At 42.0% G+C, this 18,968-nt stretch overlaps 1 protein-coding gene across 1 annotated transcript in view; it reads right to left on the reverse strand.

The window, feature by feature from the left end:
- TBC1D21 (TBC1 domain family member 21) overlaps positions 1-2,227 on the reverse strand; it is a 30,882-nt gene extending 28,655 nt beyond the window's left edge. The window contains exon 1 of the mRNA XM_042476541.1: positions 1,884-2,227. Within this exon, the coding sequence (XP_042332475.1) occupies positions 1,884-1,976 (93 nt within the window). The 5' untranslated portion in view covers positions 1,977-2,227. The remainder of the gene's footprint in view (positions 1-1,883) is intronic.
- Positions 2,228-18,968: the final 16,741 nt, after the last annotated feature.

Raw genomic sequence — 18,968 nt, forward strand, 5'->3', positions numbered from 1 at the left:
GGTATTTTTCAGAAGTAATTTATTGGTGCCACACATTATGTAACCCATTACTCATTGCTCATTGCTTTAAGAGTAGTGCATTGGTAGGTAGGCATCATTCAATGACTTGCTTTTTTGGTTGGTTGGTTTTTCCTATTGACAAAATATACTTACAAAATAGAAATACAACTAGAAATGGCCAATCTTCCTCAGATAGGTTCCCTCAGTCTTGGCACTGACAACAACAACAACAACAACAAACAAACAAACAAACAACCTGCTATGGATCACACTAGAAACCATAATACAGATGACCAGAGTAATAAATGTATCAAAATAAACAAGTCAAATGTTCTGAACAAGAACATTTACTGTATATACTCAAGTTTGTGGTTGCCCTAAAGACTGGATGGATGAGAAAATGGACCTTAAAAACCTTGATTGACTCATCCACAGGTCAATATAAGTAGAAAAAGAAAGTGGCAAAAAACTGAGAGCTTATTCCATCTTAGGAGCGCATAAAAGAAGCACTTCTCATCCATCCAGTCTTTAGGGTGACCACAAACAGTTATGCCAGCTGGAATTTTGTAAGTTCTTTGGCATTGTTTTCCTTGCTTCATCCTTTACATTCTTTGTTTCATGCCCCTAAGTTTTACCCTCGACTTATCCATGGGTCATATCAAAATCCATAATTTTGGTCCCCAAACCTCCCCTCCACTTATACATGAGGTCGACGTATAGTCAAGTATATATGGTATATATTAAACAGTGGGCACACAGGGCCTGGAAAATGCAAAAGAATGGGAAAAACAATCCAAAACTCAGAGTGATCAGACACTCATTTCCAGTTTTGTGTGGGGATGACTTGGAGGATTTGGAGTGCCTTATAATACCCTCCCTGCAAATATTGCTGTTGCTTAAAAACACTTTCTATGTTTTAAGTTTTGTCTGCTCTGGAGCAGCATCAGGGGACATTGTTTGGGCTTAGAGACCAACAACAACAAAGAAACAAACAACAAATACAAAACCCACACACCCCATTCCTCAGGGGTGCACTTTGCCCACCACAGTTGAGGGTATTCATTACAGCTAAAATGTAACAACATTATGGATTGTACATTACCCACTATGGGCCCTTTCTCACTACAGGCCTTCCTTATCTGAAATTCTTGGGGTCAGAAGTATTTCATATATCAGCACTTTTTGCATTTTGGACTATTTGCATATGTATAATGAGCTGTCTTGGAGATGGGACCCAAGCTAAGTATGAAATTCATTTATGTTTCATATACATCTATACACATGACTGTAGGTAATTTTATGCACAATATTTTAAAATAAATTTTCTGCATAAAACAAAATTCTTGTATACTGAACTATCCGAAAGCAGTATTGCCACTGTCTCAACCACCCATTTGGGCAATTTGAGATTTTGGAATATTTGGGATTTCAGAATTCTCTCTGGCAGAGACTCTTAAATACATCACAGAATTTACAATCCCAGGATTTTATAGGATGGAGCCCTGACAATTTAATGCGGTATTGAAGTACCATCACTGTGAGCTGTGAAAGGGAACTACAAAAATAACATTGTCAAGCTTTTTCCTAACCACCTCAAGTAAAGGGAAGCGCACAGCCTTATGAAGCACATTTAAACAGCTCTTACTGTTAGGGTTTTCTCTTCATGTGCTGCCAAAATCTCCAATGGGTGCAATTTCTATCCATTGATTCCTGTCCAGCCCTCTGGAGCAACAGAGAACAAATCGGCTCCATCTTTTGTGTGACGGCTCTTCAGATATCTGAAGATAGTTATCATGTCTCCCCTTAATCTTCTCTTCCTGACGCTAAACATAACCATCTCTTTCAACCATCCCTTGTGGGGCTTTCAACAGAGGGATACGTACCAGTATAGTCGAGATTGACGCTCTGAGTCTTGTAAAATGCTCTTCAGAAGACTCGGGGCTTTGAAATTGTTCTCTCACCATCCCCTTCCTCATTGTGCAACGATCACAAAAAAGGATATTTTGGTATCGATCAAAACTGAACAAGATCCCTTTACACTCTTAGGGGAGCTGAAGTCTCACTTGACCTTCTCTTTCTTTCCTCCTTCTCCATCAAATGAGCAAACTTCATAGAGAAAGAGGGAGAGAGAGAGATGAATCTGACAATTGTTGTTTCTCCCAGAACCAAAATTGGTTACCATAGTGTCATGAGGTCACAGAAGCATGAGGTCACAAGTAGAAATATGGATTTGTAGAAGAAAGGATATTCTTTCAAGGCAGAGGGGCATTTAGAGATCGTTGGTAAGACTACAACCCATGATGCTAAACGTTTACCTTCTTCAAGCCTTAGGTCACCTTCTCTTTGTTCATGGAAATCAAACAAGGTGGTGAATTCATAGAATCATTGGAAGTTATAGATGGAAGGGACAATAAATTCAATCCCTGCCATGCAGGAATACACAATTCTTACTCAGTCATATATGAGGGGTACTTCATCAATTTATGTATTTATTCCACATGTTGGGTCTTCTTTATCCAAAATGCTTGGGTGCAGAAGTGTTTGGGATTTTGGAACACTTACATCGACATAATATCTTGGAGATGGGGTCTGTGTCTAAACATGAAATTCATAGATGGTTTGCATACATCTTATACATATAGCCTGAAGCTAATTTGATGTATTATATTTTCAATAACTTTCTGCATGAAACAAAGTTTGCACACACTGAAACATCAGAAAGCAAAGGGACTACTGTCTCAGCTACCCATAAAAAAAGATCTTTGAGTATTTTGGATTTTGCAATTTTGGAGACTCAACCTGCATATATTTACCACTCAGGTTGTTCAAGGCATCATACCTTTGCTCTCTCACATTTTATCCTTATGGCAAACCTGTGAGGTTGGTTAAGCGGAGATAGTGGCTGACCCAAAGTTACCCAGGAAGCTTCAGCCTATGGAATTCTAGGATTTGTTGTTTGTTGTGGCACCTAAGCTCTCTAAGAGAGAAAGCTAACTATTTCACAAAACTAGAAACTGAAGAGTTCCATAGCACTGAGCCACAGCAGTTAAAGTGGTATCAAACTGCATTAATTCTGCAGCATAGACTGAACAGCCAACCACCTCTGATTAATGTCTTGATCTTTCATAATAATCCATAAAGCAACTTACAAGAATAGAAATATGCACAGCAACTAGAGCCTTCAACAAGATGTTGCAGGCTAGATTTTTTCAGTTTCTTTTTTCACTTCCCACAACTGTGAAGCAACATTCTTTGCTCACGTTGGCCCCATTCCCACTGGCCCATTTACCCTGGATGGAACTGGGCAGATCTGGGTCCCTCTCTCTGGAAGCAAGTGCCCACTAATCATTTACCTTAATCGGGGTAATTTAACCCTGAATGCCACTGCAGCTCTCTATAATAGAATATCATTCCCAAACAGGAGCCTACCTCAAGATGCTAATTAGGATTGCATATTGCATGTTTTTAGACAGATGATTTTATACTTTGTTTTTAATAATTGTTACTGGAATCGTTTGTAACTGCATTTGTATCTGTATTGTTGTATTATATATCCTGATTGTAATCCTGCTTCGATCCATCGGGTGAAGTGGAAAATACAAATAAAACATATTATTATTATTATTATTATTATTATTATTATTATTATTTACAAGAGTTCACATTTGCAGGTACCGGTTTAAAAGAAGGCTCCTTTGCTGTCAATCAAATTCAGTTCCACTTTCGTCAAAGGTGACGTTTCCTACAGCAATTGGGCAACCGGACGCATGCTTCCCCCTTCCGTTTAAAAAAACAAAACAACTGGCGGCAGTGTGTGCATATTTTTTCAAATTTAAAAACCTCCAGGTGTGAGTTGTGTGTATTTGGGTCACTACAGATTATGGATCTTCCTCTGCCTCCGTTTTCAACCCCCAAATGCAATCTAATGCCATCTCTGCATCCTCTCTCCTTGTGACCCCAGAATGCCTCATACACATACAATAATAATAATAATAATAATAATAATTAATTCCTCACTTCAGAATGCCATCTCTGCATCCTTTGCTTTTCCTTACAGACAAATACAGTAGCAAAAGCATTCTGTATCAGTTTGCCAAATTGAAAGAAAAACATATGTAACATTCGCATTGTAGCATTCACATATAACAGGGGTAGGCAACCTGCGGCCCGCGGGCCGGATGCGGCCCGGCGATGCCTTGGGACCGGCCCCAGCCCGGTCCTGCCGCCGATTGCCGCCGGGGCCTTTGGGGGACAATTGTCTATAGAAGCCTCAGAAACATGCATTTATATTAACATTTTTAAAAAAATCGAGCAAATTTTTTTGCGGTCCGTAATTTTTTTTTAAAAAAGTGGCTTTCCCATTTGAAAATTTTTGTCCTACATTTGTCCTGGTTTATTTATATATTTAATGTTTTAAAAAATTATTTAATTATTTATTTTTTGGCTTTGGCCCCCCAGTTGTCTGAGGGACAGCAACCCGGCCCCTGGCTCAAAAAGGTTGCCTACCCCTGACATATAAAAAATAATTTAGAAAAAAAGCCTCTTGCAAAGTGAGGCGCCGTGCTGGGAGCAAGCTAATGAAAGGGAAATGTAGCACAAGCAGACACATTGTATCTACCTGTAGAAAAAGTATTCGCATAGTCTGTCAAAATAAAAATATAAAAAAGAAGAGAGAGAGAAAGAGAGAGAGAGAGAGAGAGAGAGAAAGCTGCTTGTGAGAGCAAAGGCATGTTCCATTCCCTGCCCTCCCTCTGACCTAATCCCCTCCCCTGAACTTGACCCTTCGCCCTGCTCCTTCCTCCTCCTCCTTCACGATTCTGCCCTTCATGACCTCCTTCTCCCCCCCCCCCCCCCCCCCTCCTCCTCCTCCTTCGCCCTGATGAAGGGGAGGCATGTTCTGCCCTCTGCCTTTCCTCTGACCTAAATCCCTCCCCTGAACTTGATCGGGGACAAGTTCATATTTGCCGGACCCGGTTTTTCTCAAAAGATACAGCTTTTACTCTGCTTTCAAAAGACCTGCGCCAAGGAGCATTTGCCCCTGCATGGGTGTGAAAGCCTCATTTTCACTCGTGGAAGAATCGAGGCTAATATGAACTTCCCGTGGTTAGTCCAGGTGCTGATCCGGGGTAAAAGGTAGTCTGAATGGCCCCGTTGTGCATTGATTTTTGGGTAGGGGGTGGGGTTTGCCACTGACTCCCCCTCCAAATACATGTTGCACATTTGCATATCATAGACGTCTCCTAATACATGCTGATACCTACATCTTGTTCCTCAGGTCTACTATTCTGCCTGGGATGCAATCAGCGCTATCAGTTTTCTCTTTCTCAGAGCCCTTTATGGAGATATATGAAAGCACTGGAGCAAACCATACCTCCCTTCCAGAGGAGGCTCCAGTAGACTTGCTCTAAGATCAAGGTCAGGTTGTAAATCTTTACATTTTTCACCTTGGCATACAAAGAGGAATAGTTCCTATGGTATTCTCCCCAGTGCTGGAGACAATGTGCAGTTTTTGAGAGCTATTCCCATTTTGCAAAGTCTTTTGGTGGAATTGTTCTGTGCAGAAAATGCATGTGTTCTTCCTGCACACAGACCATAGTTGGAATCCTGTTAGTGACATGTGCTGACATAAGTACAGTATCTCTCTTTTTTAATGGAGGACTAGGACACTGGTTCTTCAGTGTCTGACTTGCCTCCCTGCTGTCTCCCTTCTTCACTGGTGAGCAACACCAGGTGTGTGTGTAGCAAAAGGCTAGGGGATAGGTCCTTGCTTCCCATCCAAAAAAAGATACACACTAGAAATGCACATAGAACTGCATGGATGGACTGCACCTGCTTTTGGTATGTATTTTGCATGCATGCAGAAAATGTTTCCTGCCCACAAAATAGTGTTCTCTGCAAAACATACTGGCTGGGTTCCCACAACAAGGCTGTCTGCATAATTTACAGATTGAGATTGGTATCCTGTTGATGGCACATGGAAGCATGCATTACCATTATGTCTGCATATGTCTGCTTTTGGTTGCTGCAGAGATTACTATTCCCTTCCTCCCCTGCAGCAACCAAAACACCCCCATGATTTACCACAGAGCTGTGGAAGGCCCTGCACAGCCATTCCATACTTAGTGTGTTCTACAAGCATCTGGCTATGTCCCATGTTTGGTTGTGTGCCTTCAAGTCATTGCTGACTTATGGCAACCCTAAGCTGTAGCTGTCAAGGGGTTTTCTGGGGCTGAGATTGTGTGACTTGCCCAAGGTTACCCAGTGGGTACCATTGGCTGTGCGGGGCATTGGACCCTGATTTCCAGAGATACAGTCCAACACTCAAGCCACCACAACATAGTCAAACTCAGCTGCTGACACCTGGGTGGTTGGTGTAATCACTTTGCATCTGGCTATGGGGACAGCCTTTCACTCTCCAGGATGCACAGATACATCACATAGCACAATGTAGAGGTAGAACCATTATGCTAGCTTATCCATGCAGGGACCTGATTATATTATAATACCAGCATGGTGTAGTGGTTTGAACATTGTACTATGACTCTGGAAACCAGGGTTTGGATCTCTGCTTAGACAGTGAAACCCACGGGGTGAGCATGGGCAAGTCAGACTCTCTCAGTCTCAGAGAAAGACAAAGGCAAACTCCTTCTGAACAAATCTTGCCAAAAAAACCCTGCAATAGGATTTCCATAAGTTGGAAAAGGCCTGAAGGCACTCAACATCCATTTTTTTTGTGTCGAATAGCAAATGTTGTGCAACTGAATGCACACCCAAATGCATCTGAACATGCATGCATTTACATGTGGCTCTGCACACACAATTGCAACTTATGTAAAGCTCTGCTTCAACAACCTGGAATGGACCATATGCTTCTGCAGTCGTGACCATCCATATCAGAGGAAAATGTTCAACCATTGATGCAGGAAAACATCCAGATATTGTTTTCTATGAAGGACAATATAAAGAACAAACCAAATCAAACCAAAGTAATGGGTTTTGCGTGTGTATGTGTGCGCGTGCAGAAAAATGTGTATTTCTGCCTAGTCTATTTCTGTGAAAACCCTCTCAAAGTACAAAGGATTTTCATCACTGCTGTACTCTCCTTGTCAGAGGTTTCTTGAGTATTGGAAAGACAATGATACTACCAGGAACATCAATAAATATTCTTTCTATGCCTTGATGAGGGTCAGGCCCCATAAGCCTCTCAGAAGTGGGTAGGCAATGTTATTTCTGCAGGCATGTTTCCTGGGTTGGAGAAATATCTGTGGATATCTGCTTGCCTCCAGTTAGGAATAGGGGAACATATGGCCCATGAAACATTACTGGATTACAGCTGCCTGTACTCCTCTCTGCTAAGGAATTATTCTTCGTTAATTCTCTACTTGAAGGAAGCAACAATTAATTTTAGCAATTTTCTTTTCCCATTGTGAGAAAGTATTTGGAAATTGTGCAGTTTTAGGAGATGGTTGGCAGCAGCCAACACTTTTGCAAAGAAGTATTGTCTGAAATCTTGTATCAGTTTATACTTAACTAAACACTTTAAGTAACTTCTCCTGGTCTGATCTTTCCAGACTTGACAGGAACATTCTTCAGCCATGCTCTGATCATAAGTAGAATAGACCTTCTTCTTCCAGTGCAGCTGATGCCTGGTAAAGAGGGTTGGGTGAATTATGATCATGGCAAATAATGTCAAAATCATGACTAAGTAGTGATTGGTTAGGTAAGTTTTTTGTATTCATGATCACTATGTAGGGGTTCCATGTTCACAATCACTACTATAGCTGCTGCCATATTGCAGAACGAATGCAGTTTGACATAGCTTTAATTGTCATGGCTCCATCCCATGGAATCCCAAGAATAGCATTGAACCATGGCAGTTAAAGCAATGTCAAGCTGCTTTAACTCAGGGTAGGTGCGGTCTATGTTACAGTTTTGATGACAGTGATGTTTCATCAAGTTTGGAGCAGTTGAGACAGGAGAAATTACTTTAGTAAAGCACTTAGTTAAGTGTAAGCGGATACAGGATTCCAACTATTATTTTCTCTGCAGAATATGTTTTTCACCACTCTGAAAATGCTGTAGAGGGGGATGTATTCTGCACGAAATTTGTAAGTTTTTATTCTTCCATCATTTTTTGCACAGGAAGCAGCATTTTATACAGAAAGGGTTATTTCTTGCACAGAAAATGGTGCTTTCTATGCAAAGCCCCCATGTTTTGCAAACTGCGAAGATGTGCTTCAGTCTATGATTTTCTTCATCGAGAGTTCCTGACACATACAATACACATTTTTGACCATTTTTGAAAGTATTTTTGAATATCTTCTCCATCCCTACTCCCTACTGGCTGTGCTGACTGGGGATGACTGGAGTTACAATTCAGCAATTGCTGGAGCACCATTTGATCCCACTTCTGCCTTAGATATTAGTGTCAATGTCACCTATAATCAGAGGGCTGTAGTGAGGTATTAACATTTGCAATCCCCCTTTCGGTTGCCAAATCTGTTGAGGATTCTGCTTCGGTACTGGAGCTGTGCTAATTTGCAGCAACTGTGGAAAATACAAGGAGACTCCCCTTGGCTAAAGAAATAGAAATACATTCCAAATGGATTGGAAGGGAATGAAATGGAGCTGTGTGTGTGTGTACAAAAGGCAAAGAAGCAGAAGGAGCAACAGTAGAAAACCCTTTCAAACTCTGGGGACAGTTAATGGAGGAGGCGACATTGGTTAATTACCTGCTATGAAACTGATCCAGTCAAAAATGCATTTTTAATGGAAAAGTAATGCACTTCCCTAGCAATGCTTTCATGTCAAGAAAGCAAAACCGGAGAGGCTGGCAGTATTGTGCCCACTGGGTTGCAAATGATATGTACACTATAACAATGAATAGTTTTTTGTGGGTTTTTCAGACTATGTGGCTATGTTCTAGCCCGAAAAACCCACAAAAAACTATGGATGCCGGCCATGAATGCCTTTGACTTCACATTATAACAATAAACATCTGGTCAAGTTTCTTACTGACATCGCTATGGCGGCATGACCCAATAAGATGCCATGCATGGAGGAAAAACACAGTGGCTTTGCCTTTTTCATCTATGGGCCTGTTCAGATGTGCTGGACTACAACATCCATCACTCTGGGTCAGGATATACTTCTGGAGGGTCCTAGAATCCTAGAATTGAAAGAAGCTATGAGAGCCATCCAGTTTAACCCCCTTCCATGCAGGAATACACTGCTTTGGTCCAAAGCTAGAGAATTCTGGAAGCTGTGAGGCATTTAGCCTTCTCTGTCAGAGAGCTACAACATATTACAATTCCTAGGATTCCCTAGCACCGAGCCAGGGCAGTTAAAGTGGTTTCAAACTGGATTGTTTCAGCAGTGTGTTTTGGACCATGGTTCTTAACTGCTCTGTGATGTGGCTTACTTGCTCTCTATTAAGAGCCCAGGGGAGGATAGACCCATTTACAGTGACATCTAAGTCTTGCACATGTTAGTGTGATCCTTTGTCTAGTTCCCATGGGTCATCCTGGCTTTCCAAAACATGTTGAACACTAGGTGTCAAATACCAAAATATGAAACCCCATATCCAGCTAGCAGGGTGGTAACAGCTAAACCTACTTAGGAAATAGATTTCAGTACTTTGGGTATCTCCTCTGTAGCCTTGAATAAAACTATCCAAGGTGAGGAAGTTAGTTTGGGCAACAGGGATCATCCTCTTAGGTAACAAATTGTGAAGTCTGGAGCAGAATCCAGAGCAAATTTACTGAAATGCAGAAGGAGCCAGCTGCACCTGCTGGTCATGGACAAGACAGAATTTGATTTCTGTCATATGGAAAAGGGGCAGTAGTGATGCCTGGCTTATTACTGCAGGCGTACCGGTTCCTGAATCTAGCATCTTCATAATAACTCTTTTAGTGTCCCTGACAGCCTCGTCCATCTTTTCCAGATGAAGGTTTGTGAGTGTTCCTTGCCTCCCCCTATTTTTTCCCTGTTTTTTTTTTTTAAACTACCCCATCAAAGAGATGTATGAAAGACTCAGTTCTTCGCCGTCAAGCCATCTATTTAAAGTTTACATACCCAGCAACACTCTGGAAGATGCATTAATGGGAGATGGCTGAAGATGCTTATGCCCTCCACCTTTTGGAAGAAGGATCTATGCAAACCCTGACCAATCAAACTGTAATGCTTCCCAGCTAACAAAATCTAATCTTCTCTCCTAATTCTTCTCCTTCCACTTTAAATACTAGGGAGAAGGCTGGTTATCATTATTATTAATATATATTTTTTTTAAATAGTGACATACAAGACAGAAAAACAAATAGGAATAGGAAACATTGGGAATTGAAACATAAAAGTCATCCTCCCAGATCATCAGTGACTTGCTGGAGACCTCAAAGAACTTCATCAGTTCCCTTCTTCCAGGAGCAGAAAGGCAGCCAGATGTTTTTCAAGCTAAATGAGTGTGGCAGTGCACTCTGGTGCTTCATATCTGCCTCCTCTCTGTATGGGAGCGGAGGTTGTGCAAGAAGGTATCAAATCACTCCTCCTGCAACATCTCCCAAAAGACATACTCTTCCATATCCACAGGTTATGGAATTCTGGGCCTAGAATTTTCTGACTGGTACTGATGCTGGGTTTCTGGAAGCTGTAAAGGTAAAGGTAAAGGTAGTCCCATGACATGAATGCCTAGTCGTAAACTACTGTAGGGGATAGTGCTCATCTCCCTTTCTAAGCTGAAGAGCCTGTGTTGTCTGGGTCTCTGCTGCTCCAGAGACTAGGACCAGGAGCAATGGATGCAAGCTCCAGGAAAAGAGATTCCACCTCAACATTAGGAGGAACTTCCTGACAGTAAGGGCTGTTTGACAGAGGAACACACTCCTTCAATGGAGAGTGGTGAAGTCTCCTTCCTTGGAAATTTTGAAAGAGAGGCTGGATGGTCATCTGTCGGGATGCTTTGATTGAAATTTCCTGCATGGCAGGGGGTTGGACTGAATGGCCTTTGCGATCTCTCCCAACTCTATGATTCTATGATTCTATGACTGCTCTGGTGGTTTTGTGGCCAGCATGAGTGCATTGAATGCATTACCTTCACACCAAAGTACTATCTACTTGCATTTGCAAGCCATAGTCCCCAGAAAATAACTTTTCTGAACTTTGTTTATATCAGCATGGGGAAATTGTGGCCTGTTGGATACATAAGGGCTGCCTTTGACCCTCAAATACCTCCACGTATTCTAGAAAACAGAGAACAATTTTGCCACATTTTGCTCCCCTGTGGTCATTTTATACCCAGGAGAGGGTTTCTTTTACAAGGAGGTGTTGGGACGGGGGATTGGGGAACAAAATCCATTTTTCAGTCCCCCTGCCCTAAGAATCATTGAAGAGAAGTCAAAATTCCCTAAAGGATCCAGAATCTATCTGGTCTTGGAAGCTAAGCAGGGTTAGCTCTGGTTTGTACATGGATGGGAGACTGCCTATGAAACCAGAGCTGCAGGCTACATTTGAAAGGAAGGAACTGACAAAACCACTCATGGTGTCACCCCCATGGATCTCCTGGGATGGTGGTATGGATGGGAAGGAAGACAGCATCCTGTCTCCCATCCGCAGCTGAGACAGCAAAGACTGGAGCACGCCCCGAGCACCCCCCTAGTGATGTCACTGAACCCCAAAGGCCATTTTAAGGCCCCAAGAGCCAACTGCTACCCCCCCCCCCCAAAAGCAATAATAAATCATTGTTATGATTCCAGGGAGACTCTGTCATTGATGGGAGTGCTGCCTGGCTGCTGCAAACAATAAGCAGAAATGAGTGAATTTCCTAAATGAGGTCCTGGAGGGATCAGAGAAGAAAGAGATGCTTCTGACATCTTGTTTTGTCCTCCCCTTTGCAATAAAGCTGTCACAGTTACAAAGGCTGGCACATGACACCACCACGCAGTCTCTCCAGACCTTCCAAAGAAAATACTCCCTGGTGGTTTCTATCTAACCCTCCTCTTTTTCCTGCATTCAGCTCTTGCAAAAGCCTATCCAACTGGCTCTTTCATTTGCTGCCCATGAAATGAGAATCCAAGGGGAAGCCCTTCTATCACCAGGAAGCCATGCCATGGTTAGCACACGGTGATGCAACGGGCATCAAGGGATGGCTTGCACTCTTTAAGAAGAGACATGCCCATGTTTTACATTTCATTGAGGATGGTAATGACAGAAAAAGACCAAAGAGTGGTGGGTGGGAGAGAAAGAAACAGCAGCGAAGAGAAAGCTCCATAAAAAACACCAGCTGTGACAGCAAAATTGACAAGAGTAATCAAAGGAGATGAGACAGGACAGATGGGAAATTGCAGGTATCCCCGTTCTGGGTGCTCCAGGAATGAGGCTGTGCTTTATTATTGAGTTTGCAAGGAGCAAGGTGGGAAAAAATAATAATCAAGAGCTGGATGTGCAATCGCCTGACATTATCCATAGTGCAGAACAGGGCTGAGATACCCTGATGTTTTGATCTCCAGATGTTTTGAACTCCAGTTCTTATCAGCTTTTGCCAGCCCATCCAGTGGAGAAGCATGTTGGGTACACTGGCTTATCTGGATGCAGAGGGCCAAAGTGTTTCCATCTCGGGTGGTTAGACAGTGTGAATGCATAGATGCAGTGTATGACACATCCATGAAAGCAGGTAGAGAGGAGAGCTATACAAAGAAATGTTTTCATGTGTAGTTTCAGCTGTTGTTGTTGTGTGCCTTCAAGTCATTTCCAGCTTGTGGTGATCTTAAGACAACACATCACAGGGGTTTCTGGGCAGGAGTTCTTCAGAGGAGGTGTGTCATTGCCTTCCTCTGAAGCTGAGAGAGTGTGACTGGCCCAAGGCCACTCATTGGGTTAGTATGGCCACTTAGGGATTTGAACCTCTCAGAGTTGTCATCCAACACTCAAACCACTACTGGCTTGCCCAACCCTTTGGAATGGGGATACCTTTTCTGCAGAAAAACGCTGAGAGCCCTGCAGCCCTGCTAATGTCATACAGCAGTTGCCAACATTTTTCACCATTGGCTGGATTGACTAGGGTTGATGGGACATGTTACCCAACTACATTTGAAAGGCTACATGATTCCGACCCCTGTTGTAGAATACTCTCAGCATAAGCATTGCCTGTTGAAAATTCAACCTCCATTTTTCATACACACGCATTCACACATTTTTCACACCAGAAGTGGACTTTTGACCAGTTCTGATTTTGTCCCCCGCTTTTTTGGAATTTTTGGCAGCACATGTGGTCCCAGGAGGTTCCCAGAGCAGAAACATGGCCCCTAGACCCATCATAGTTACCTATCCTTAACATACAAGCATATAGACATCACAGAGCTACAGAGCCAGTGTCTGGCATCACAAAGCCCATTCAGAGTAAAAGGAATGTTTTTTGCCCTTACTCAAAATGGCTAAATGGTTTCACCAAATTTCACAGCAGCTATCAGACTATTTCCATAATGTGTGAGTGTATAATTTTAGTTAGTTAGTTAGTTAGTTAGTTTGTATAGTGATTGAGGTTTTTCACAAAACAGTCTCCCCCATATCAGTTTGAATCAAGTGTAGTAGGTTAAGCAAGGTGGGATTGAGTGAAAGACATACACAGATTTTGTCTAAGGAGGATCACCCTTGCTTAGTTTATTTTCTGCCTGGAAAAGTCCCATCCTTTCAAAACTCATTTGTGTGCAAAGGACATTCCTCATAACAGAAGAAAAGGGAACAGCCTTGTTCATGGAGGGAATGCCACAGACACCAGAGTTTCAGCTGGGAAGCTCTGTGCCCTTGGCTTTCAATTCTGTTGACTGGCTTTACTAGGGGCACCGAATGAGCTTCATTTGATCTATCTCCGCTCCTTTCATCATATTCATTTTTATGGCCCCATAAATTGTTTTAAAAGCCTTTTTATTTAGTGATTTCTCAATCAGCACCTCAGTTGGTTTGATTCTGTCTATAAAAGAAGCGGAGGTAAAACGAAATTTTTTAAAATGTCCATGCTGTAAAAGTCAAATTGACGTTAATTCCTTAAACTTTTTTTCTTTGGCTGGAAATGCATGAAAGCTTTTTGAGATCAAAGTTACACCATAAGAACTCTTGCGGTAGTAGTGCAATGACTCCAGAGGAAGCATCTTGAAAATCTCACCTACTGGAGACTAAAATCGTCTCTTTCAATAGCAGACAGCATGGCAAATGTTTAACCTTGTTCAGTCCCCCACCACTGCTGGAGTTCAAAAATGAATAGATTACATGCAATTAAAGGATGGCTCGGTTCAAAACTTAGAGCCTACACAGACCTTGAAAAACTACTTTTGGTGACTATGACTCCCCAAATGTCTCACCTGGCATGGCTCTGCACCAATGCACAGTTTGTTTTGGTGTCCCCTTCTGCTAATCTTTAGTTTCCACTGATTAAATATAATATGACCATTTTGGGTTATTAATGGGCTCTCTACTTAAAGAAGGAATGCATGGTTAGCTGCTTGCTATAAGGTAAATGAAATAGTGGTGGGCAAATTGTAGCCCTTCAGATGTTGGATGGCAGCTCCCATTAGCCCTATCCAGTTTTTCCAGGACCTCTGAGGAAGGCAATGGCAAGCCCCCCTGAACAGGTCTTGCCAAGAAACCCCTGTGATAGGTTTACCTTAGGATCTCCATAAGTCAGAAATCACTTGAAGGCACACAACAACAACACTTGTGCAAGGTTGCCATTCAGTACAAGGTTTGGGTATCAAAATCAATGTGTATTTCCACTTACCAGTATTTATGCTGTGCAACCCTGATGTAGGATCTCAGTCATCTAACTAGACCTGACTCCATAGTGGGCCAGATTAACAGCATCTATACCCTATTAACAGAAGTGAAGCCGAAGAGCTAAACTTTCAGCAGACTTTTTTGTTTTGGCTCTTACACAAGGTTCCTTGCTGGTACAGCTCCCACCCTGGTCAAAACTGCACAGAGAAGCAAGTTGCTCAAAGATTTAATGTGCCAAATCAGCAAAGGGAAGGTGGAAAAGTTAAAATTCTGGAACAGCCCTAATTTCCAGTCTTTGGAGACAAAGCTCCATTAATCTTTCATATTCTCTTCTCAAGCTTGTCATCAATGTGTTCTGATGCTGCTGAGAAATGTGTTTAAATGGAAGGTGGATGGGTGGGACAGAAAGATAGAGCAGAATATAGGAAAAAACCCAGAGAGAACGTCTATTTCTTATGGGTCCTGGACTGTTTGAGAGTCAGCCTTCTTCAACCTGGTGGTCTCTAGATGCTTTGGGCTACAAATACTATCAGCTAGAGCCAGTATGGCCAATAGTCAGGAATGTTGGCAGCTATAGCCCATGCCCTTCAGACCTGAATTGCCAAGACTCCTTTGTTGACCGAAAATTAAATAAGGAGCTGTGCAGACAGCCCCAAAGGGGCAGCCTCCAACCATCCCTTTGACAGCCAGATCGGGGCTGTGGCAACCGCATGTCTTGGACCTGATCTGGCCTTTCCAGGGTGCGATACCCACGGCACCATGGCTTTACGGCACTCCTTTGGTGCTGTGTTGTGTTGATGTAATGCCAGAGCAGTTGCGTAAAGCCACACGTTGTGCAGTGCGGCACATGGCATCATGGGGGCAAAGTAGGGGCATGCATCATATGGACACAACACCTCATCTCCAATCCCAGACCAGCCTTAATGGCCTGTCTGCACAGTGCCTAAGATAGTTTCTTAATAGTAGAAAAATCAATGTAGTGTAACTTTACATGTTGACAATGGAAGCAAGAAACAGTAAATCTTTTCATATGTTCAGGTAGCTGCAGGAATGTACTATTTTGCTGATGTAGACTACCTCCTGTGTCAACCAGAAGCCCCCTACACTCATTGTGTGAATGAGTGTTTCCCAGGGATATGCAGTTTCTTGGGATTGCGGGGCTACATGGCCCAGCTGAGGGATGCTGGAAGGCTGCACCTGACTGTCAGCTCAATCTTCCAATTTTGGGAGGATCCATAACAATTTTTTTTGCCCCCATTTAGCCATTAGCACTCTTGCAAGCCTCTGGGGTTGCTATTACGTTATTTGGGTTTTCCCTTTCAATCCTTTTCAGGCCTGCAGAGGATTTCTTTCAGCTTATACAACCCTGACCTGAAACCCTGTTGTTAATTGAAACTAGAATAGGGCTCTCTGAATCAATAGGATTCATCTATGTGTTGATTTACCATTCACCAATTACTTTTATGGATCTACTTTGGTTGGAACTAACCAATAGGATTTAGGACTCCATCTTCAAGACAGATGAGAAGAACTGAAAGTCTACTGTAGATCTCTAGAGACTTTTAATGGCAGTGCCATGTTTTGGTTAAAATAGGACACACAACCATTGTACAAATCACAAAACATGTTGACCTATATATTTTCTCCTCTATGGGTTTACAGATGAGCCAGTCCAGCTGGAAGTTGTTGCGTTGTTGTTGTTGTTGTTGTTGTTATGTGCCTTCAAGATTTTTCTAACTTATGGCGATCCTAAGGTGAACCTATCATGGGTTTTCATGGGAAGATTTGTTCAGAGTGGGATTGCCTTTGCCTTCCTCTACATCTGAGAGAGTGTGACTCAGTGGGTTTCCATAGCTGAGTGGGGATTTTAACCTTGGTCTCCAGAGTTGTAGTACAATGCTCAAACCACTATGCCGCTCTGGCTCTCAGCTGCAATACTTACCTAGTTAAAAATATACAAAAAGAAAGTTGATTCGTATCCCACCTTCACTGGATTTTTCTTTCCCTTTTCTCTTTTAAATGAGGACCAAATAGTTAAGGAAGCACCAGAACAAGAAAATGCACACAAGAAGAGGGGAAATTATTTGCCTGCTTAAAAAGGGCTTTTGATTCAAAAGCACCAGAGGGCTCAACATTGCTGCTTCAGCATCAGTCATGTGTCAGAAGATGTGAAGGGGTCCTAGCAGTGGCCAGAATGAGCTAAGGATTTGAGCAGAAGCTTGAAAAGAGAACCATTGCTTCTTCCTGACATCAGCAACCTACTTTTCAACGTTGCAGCGGTGCTCAATGGATGCAGGGAGGCCTTCCGTTTGTCCCCTTAGGCTCCACCAAGAATAAGATTCATTATGGTGCTATATTAGGATTGCAAACTTGTCACTGAAAGTGCAGACTGTAGGCCACGTGTGACCCCTGAACCCCACTTTTTGCATCCTATCAGTCTCCAAAAGGCCAGGCTTTTAAAAATTAACCCTCAAAACCCCACTCAAAATGTCCTCAAATGTCCAAAAATGTGCAAAATCACCACAGTTCCATGTTGGCTTTTGCTGCAGCGTCATGGTTTGTTGCAGGTCTCCAAGCCCCCTTTCTTTTGGAAGAAAAGTGGAATATAAGTGCAAGAAACAAACAAACAAATAAATAAATATTGAGGAATCCATGAAATTGTTCCACTAAGAAGCTGAGAGGAAGAAGTGGCTCACAACAAAATTGGGTAAACAAAATATATCGAAGATAGAGGAGGAATACGCACCAATACTAACATAGATTTTGGTGGGTTTTTCAGCTATGTGGCCATGTTCTAGAAGAGTTTATTCATGATGTTTTGCCTCCATCTGTGTGATAGCGGAACGTCACAAATAAACTCTTCTAGGACATGGCCACATAGCCGGAAAAAAACACAAAAAGCTATGGATGCCAGTCATGAAAGCCTAATACTAACATACTTTGAGAATGGTGATGAAATGTGGTGGGGAAGATAAAAAAAAATAGATAACCATGGGTCAGAACAAGGTTAGCTGTAAATAATAGATTGGGAAAGTAAGGAAACTTAATAAGTAATCTGAAGCCAATGAAAATAAATGAAAAGATGATGTTGCAAAGTTGATTATCATAAGGAAGTATCAAAGCATAATGAAAATTGTAACAGATGTAGTAGACATGTAATGAAAAGAATGCCCAAAGCAAATGGAAGTACTATTGCTTTCTGGATTTTATAAATGATTGTTTTCAAATAAATAAATAAATAAATAGACCAAAATCCTATTTTACAAAAGTGTTTTTTTTTTAATTTAAATTAAACCAACAATTTTATTAAAGAGTCCCACAGCCTGGGAGCAGCCACCAAAAAGGCTCTCTCCACCTCCTTTTGCACTTTCTAAATGATCTTGGCTTCAAAAATAAAAACCCATCAAAAAGAATGTTAAGATTGGCATTTTGAATATGTTTCTCTGCCAAGTATATCTAGAAATGTGCAGGTTAGGGGAAAGCATTTATTTAAATGCAAATTTCCATGCTGATTTTTTTTTCTTTCATTGCACATTAATACAGAAAGAATGGGGAATGTGGCTGTAAGCCAAAATGAGTGAGGCTATGCCCTTTTCTCTCTCTCTCCTTCTGATGCACCCATTTCTGTCTGCTGCCACATTGCAGAATTAATGCAGTTTAACACCGCTTTAACTGTCTTGGCTCCATCCTGGGGTATCCTAGGATGTATAGTTTGTTGTGGCACCAGGGTGAGGCTAAATACTGTCCCTCTCACAAAACTACAAATCCCAGAATGCTAGAGCATGGAGCTGTGGCAGTTAAAACAATGTCAAACTGAATTAACGCTGCAGCGTAGATGCACCACTGGTTTCCCTCTTCCCCCTTCCCCCCTCATCCTTACTAGGATGCTGGAAGAGGAAGAGATCTTTCTTGCCAAAAATCTGAATTCATTGCAAGCACAAAAATGATTTCAAAGCAAAATGTTTGCCTGATTGAAGACCCCTCTACACACACACTTTGACTGCATCTGCACTGCAGAAATAATGCAGTTTGACACCTCTTTAACTCTCATAGCTCAATGCTATGGAATTCTGGGATTTGTAGTTTCATGAGATATTTATCCTTCTCTGTCAGAGAGTTCTGAGAATTCCATAGCACTGAGCCATGGCAGTTAAAGCAGTGCCAAACATTTGACAGCCTCAGACACTTCCAGCATTTATCTAAACAACAAC

Source organism: Sceloporus undulatus, chromosome 6 (genome assembly GCF_019175285.1).
Source record: "Sceloporus undulatus isolate JIND9_A2432 ecotype Alabama chromosome 6, SceUnd_v1.1, whole genome shotgun sequence".
NCBI classification, from domain to species: Eukaryota; Metazoa; Chordata; class Lepidosauria; order Squamata; family Phrynosomatidae; genus Sceloporus; species Sceloporus undulatus.